At 43.2% G+C, this 5,817-nt stretch overlaps 1 protein-coding gene across 1 annotated transcript in view; it reads right to left on the bottom strand.

Moving 5' to 3' along the window:
• LOC119355265 (3-oxoacyl-[acyl-carrier-protein] synthase I, chloroplastic-like) overlaps nt 1-2,665 on the bottom strand; it is a 4,493-nt gene extending 1,828 nt beyond the window's left edge. Inside the window, exons 1-3 of the mRNA XM_037622052.1 lie at nt 2,106-2,665; nt 543-974; nt 151-324 (exon numbers count right to left, since the gene is read on the bottom strand). Coding sequence (XP_037477949.1) covers nt 151-324; nt 543-974; nt 2,106-2,546 — 1,047 coding nt within the window. The 5' untranslated portion in view covers nt 2,547-2,665. The remainder of the gene's footprint in view (nt 1-150; nt 325-542; nt 975-2,105) is intronic.
• Nucleotides 2,666-5,817: the final 3,152 nt, after the last annotated feature.

Here is a 5,817-nt window from a genome sequence, read left to right on the forward strand (position 1 = left end):
AGAATCTTGCCGATGGGACCCCCAGATGAAAATTTCAACGTGCGTATCTGTCACACTAATATTTTGACTTCTGATATTAGACTCGTGCTAGGAAGGAAAAAAAAACTGCAGCTATACAAAAATTGGCTGGGCCGTTGATTCAAGATATACCTCCTCTGGTGCAACACCTGCATCTCTGAGACTCATTGTAATACAGGATGATACACCCAGTCCATCTGATCGAGGATCAGTCATATGGTAAGCATCACAGTTGACCGCACCTCCCAAGTATTCAGCAATTATTGGTGCATCACGCTTCATTGCGTGCTCCAGGCTCTCCATAACCTATTGTCGAACAAGAGTTTCACCGTTTAAGTGTTACATATCGCTAATAGCAGTAGGATCTAATTGATGACTGAAGTTCATGGTGGCGAACTGAGAATAAATGTAACAACCTGAAGCAAACAACAAACACAAAAAAAAGGAATGCAGACAGCTAAAATGATTCTAAAGTACATAAAAATATTTAAAAACATGAGATTCTTTTTGTTAATCGACCATACCAGTACACCGGCACCTTCACCCATAACAAAGCCATCTCGCTCTTTATCCCATGGCCTAGATGCAGTTATTGGGTCATCGTTCCTTTGTGATAGTGCTCTACATGCTACAAAACCTCCAAGGCCGATTGGAATGATGGCAGCTTCAGTTCCACCAGTGACGATGATATCAGCCTCACCACGACGAATATGGTTTGCGGCAGCATAAAAGCAGTAGTTGGAGGTTGCACACGCAGTTGAAATTGAGTAGTTGGGGCCCATGAAACCAACATCCATGGCAAGCAAGGCTGAACCCATGTTAGTTATAGCATATGGGATAAAGAAAGGTGAAATTTTTCTGTATCCCTTCTCGATAAGATTCTGAACACCATCGGAGAATACTGAAAGGCCACCCATGCCAGAACCCACAAGAATACCAGCCCGCCCCACATCAAGCTGTTAACAATGAAGTCATTAGCGAAAGAGACATTTCAAAAGACGGGATCAAAAATGAACCAACAGAAACCTAGAGAACATGTGGAATTTATGGCAGTATGGAAATGATGGTAGACTAGCCACCTATTGACAGCCTATCGGGCAGAAGAAGCAACCAACTTAACCAACTGCATAAGGGACCATCAAATAAATTCAGGGATTCACCTCTAACTTTTTTGTATGATCTGTTGTTGCAACCAACAGATGATTATGATTTCAGACAAGTGCTATGCTATCTACAAACATGCGTCAGACGGAGATTATTGAAGTTGAACTCACACAAGTTCACAGGGATTTTAGGGCGCAAACCATCTGCAGTGATTTAGGAGCTTATGCGCAAAGCAGGTTCGGATCATATAAAATCTGTGAACAATAGTTTACACCAAGAAACACAAATTTATCTGTCTCGGTTTTCTTTCCTTCCCAAGCCATCAAGAAAAATTCCTTTTGAAAGAAACTATGAGATCATCTCACAAGCAACAAGATAAACCTGTATTTTCTTCAACAAATATCAAGCTACAAATATGTATAGCCATTTCTAACAAACCTATAGGGTGTAAAACTGCCCAAAAAGAAGCCATACTTTTTTTCTCAAACTAAATCCAATTAGACCTTTTTCCTATTGACAACCAATGACGTTGCCCCTTTTGGGGCATTTTGATTTGAGCACTCAAGTTTAGTACCCAAGTATTTGAATAGTGATCACTGAATTTTCAGTCCAGTCATCGTCCTAACTGATTCAGATAAAAGATAAATCATACAGAAATAAACTTTTCATACTGATTTACAGTCATCGGCCAGTCACACACATGTAACACAATCACAACCTACATTGTTCATAAATCAAAGCTTGTCTTGAAGTGAAATCTACACTCGTATGTTGCACCAAGAAGGGCTTTCAGGGAGATAAAAATTGATGCCAAACATAACATAACCAAGCCAAACATTTTCTACAAAAATTTCCACTAAGCCAAAGAAAACAACTGGAAATGATTTCAACTCAAGAGTCTACTATTTCTGCAATGTCCACATAAAACAGAGAGCTCAGTTCATTCGGAGGCAAGGGCGCGCCCCGCTCTCCGTCTCACTCACCTTGCCGTGCGCGTCGGATCCTGCGCTGAGCCCGGCGCTCTCGAGCGCCTTCTTGCCGCTGAGGATGCAGTACCGGATGCAGTCGTCGAGCCTCCGGTCGTTCTTGCCGTCGATGTACCCCTCCGACGAGAACCCCCGTATCTGCCCGGCGAACCTCGTGGGGAAACTGCTGGCATCGAACCGGTCGATGGGCCCGACGCCGCTCTCCCCGGCCAGGAGCCGGTCGTAGAATGTGTCCACGTCGTTCCCGAACACCGACGCCAGCCCCATCCCCGTGATCACCACCCGCTTCCTGGGGTCCGTCTCTCTCTGCGGCGCCGCCGAGGTGGCCGCCGAGGCGCGGACGTCCGCGGCGGGGCGCCGGCGCGGGCGAGCGCGGCGGCAGGGGAACGCGGGGGGAGGGACGCGGAGGCCGAGGGCGTGGGGGGCGTGGGCGTGCATGGCGGAGCTTGCAGTTGGGCCGGCGGGGGAGCGAGTGAGGTGGTTAAATAGGCGCGGCGGTGGAGGAGGCGGCGGCGGGAGAGGCGCCGTGCGGCGAGGGTGGCGGTGCCGGACACAGCGGAAAGATGGATGGATGGATTTTTGGAGGGAGTGGTTTATTGTGGATTGGATTGGGAGGGTCGGAAATCAGAACCGTCGCTTTCAATTACTACTACGTATTTATGCACTGTACATGTTTTTGGAAGAGAAACATGGTGTATTTCAAATGAAGCAAAATAAGGGCTTGGCTAGGGAACAGTTGACTGAAGAAAATAGTAAAAATTGAGCCAGTTCATTTGTACTGAACCGTCCGATGCAAAATGAACGGTCGGATTACCTTCCTCAACCTCTGCCCATGTCTATCGGCTGGCCCGCTAACCTCTGCCGCTAGCGGGGCTCCCAGGCCATCCTCGCCACTCCGCCCTCCCCTCATCGGCGGTCATCGCCTTGTTGGCGCCACCCCCGCCATCCTCTAAACCGATGATCCACTAGAATTTCCCGACGACACCCCCCCTCCCCCCCCCGCGCATGTTGAACTGTTAACCTTCGAAGCCGCCTTCGTCGTCTTGCTAGCGGCCACGGCTCGTTCCTAGACGAGGCCTTGTCGGCGTCCCCAGGCCTCCGTGGTCCGCCGCCGCCTTCCTTCCCAAATGAAATTGACTGGTCGAAATACAAAATTTGGCAACATACATCTAGTTAAACAGGCAAAATAAATCTCCCAATCTCGACGGGTTTATCTAGAATTCTATCATAATTTTGGGAGATAATTAAGTGGGATATCAAAGGTTTAGTGGATGATTTCCATAATGGTGTCCTAGACATTTCTAGGTTCAATTATGAGATAACAACTTTGACTCCGAAAAGCTAGAAAGATTCAAAAAGATATGCATGTGTAATGTTGGTTTCAAATTTTTCACTGAAGTTTTGACGAATAGATTTAATTCAGTAGTTGGTATTATGAGATCACATGTATACGCTATTTTTGTAAAAAGGAGATATAATGGCTGGGAGTAAAATTTTGCATGAGGCACTTGATACCATACATGATGAGAAACATGATGTCAAGCTCTTGATAGGGGGGCCATGTAAGTGTTAAGGTCAATGGCAAAGTTGAGCCTTATTTTCCTACACTTAAAGGGATGAGGCACGGAGATTTCTTATCCCTCTGTTTTCGATCCAGGAGTTGATGCCCTAGTTATGTTGTTAGACAAACTAATATGGTGAAAGGGGTTTTGGAAAATATAGTTGAATGAGGTATGCAAGTGCCACTATTTTTTCTTCTACTATGTGATTTAATTCTAGCACACAATGTAAAGGTGATCATTTGTGCATGTGGGCAAAAGTTGGGTTAAAAAACTTTCATAATAAAACTGAGTTTTCTTATGTGGAATATAATAGGATTTTTTCCCTGTAGGATAGGAGATCAACCAATGATATATTTAGGCATCCCTGTTGATGAGAAAATAATTAGAAATAAGTCCTACAAGAACATTTGAAAAAAAAATTGAGCATATATGTGAATGTTGGCAAGGCAAAATGTTGACCTTGGGAGGGATTTGACTTTAATCCCATCTTGTTTATCTAATATGCCTCCGTATATGATTTGTTTTTACATAATTCTTGATGGAGTTAGAAAATACATGATTTTTCTGATCCGGATTCCTTTGGCATGAGGATTATAACAAAAGAAAGTATCATTTGGTAAAGTGGAGAAATGTTTGTTAACCTAAAGACCAAGTGGGCTTGGCATACTCAATCTTGATTTAATGATCCAAGTTCTTATGGCACAAAGGTAGTTTCTTTTTGGAAAGGGGAGTACTCGGGCCTTTGCAGCACAAGATGCACACAACCATTTCATGATGGTTGTGGAAATATGAAACCACACAAAGACTATCCTAAACAATAAATATATTAGAAATCAATATATGGTGGAGTCAGACATAAGATCGACGATCCCAATTTTGGACTAGATTTGTGGATGTGAAGAAAAAAATTACTCTTTGTTGCAAAAGGATTGTGGGAGAATACTATATCTTGGAGGACCGGTGGATTGATGGTAAGCCTCTCAAGCAAACTTGCCCAAAATTGTATAATATTTACTTCAATCATAACATTTATGTGCATGGGGTGATAAACAATGGATCGGGTAATATTCAGTTTCAGAGGACCCTGGGGGTGACTCTGCAATCATGACAAAACATTATTGAAACATGTTCTGCAGTTGTGTTGACTGGTTATCCTGATACTGTTAGGTGGGCACGGACTATGAGTGGTGTGTGTAGAAGACTATAGGATGCAACTCAATAGACTTCATCGAAGTCTGTTACTATATATACAGGTGATGTCTTGCGTGATAAGCCAACTAACCCTACAATATCTCTAGTAGTTAATTGCTACTTCTTGAGCTTGCGTTGGTTTTTCTCTTGAAGAGGAAAGGGTCATGCAGTAAAGTAGAGATAAGTATTTCCCTCAGTTTGAGAACCAAGGTATCAATCCAGCAGGAGACAACGCATAAATCACCGAATACCTGCACAAACAATCAAACAACTTGCACCCAACGCGATAAAGGGGTTGTCAACCCCTTCACGGTTACTTGCAAAAGTGAGATCTGATAGAGATAGATAAACGATAAAGTAAATATTTTTGGTATTTTTGGTTTATAGATCGGAAAGTGAAAGATTGCAAAAATAGTATATCGGAAACTAATATAGTAGATCGGATACTTGTATGATGGAAAATAGAAACTTATATGATGGAAAGTAGACCCGGGGGCCATAGGTTTCACTAGAGGCTTCTCTCAAGATAGCAAATAATACAATGGGTGAACAAATTACCATCGAGCAATTGATAGAAAAGCGCAAAGTTATGACAATATCTAAGTCAATGATCATGAATATAGGCATCACGTATGTGTCAAGTAGACCGAAACAATTTTGCATCTACTACTATTACTCCACACATCGACCGCTATCCAACATGCATCTAGAGTATTAAGTTCATAAAGAACGGGGTAATGCATTAAGTATGATGACATGATGTAGAGGAATTAACTCAAGCAATATGATGAAAATCCCAGCTTTTTTATCCTCGATGGCAACAATACAATACGTGCCTTGCTGCCCCTACTGTCACTGGGAAAGGACACTGCAAGATTGAACCCAAAGCTAAGCACTTCTCCCATTGGAAGAAAAACCAATCTAGTTGGCCATACCAAACCGATAGTTCGAAGAGA

This window comes from Triticum dicoccoides, chromosome 2A (genome assembly GCF_002162155.2).
Source record: "Triticum dicoccoides isolate Atlit2015 ecotype Zavitan chromosome 2A, WEW_v2.0, whole genome shotgun sequence".
Classification (NCBI taxonomy): Eukaryota; Viridiplantae; Streptophyta; class Magnoliopsida; order Poales; family Poaceae; genus Triticum; species Triticum dicoccoides.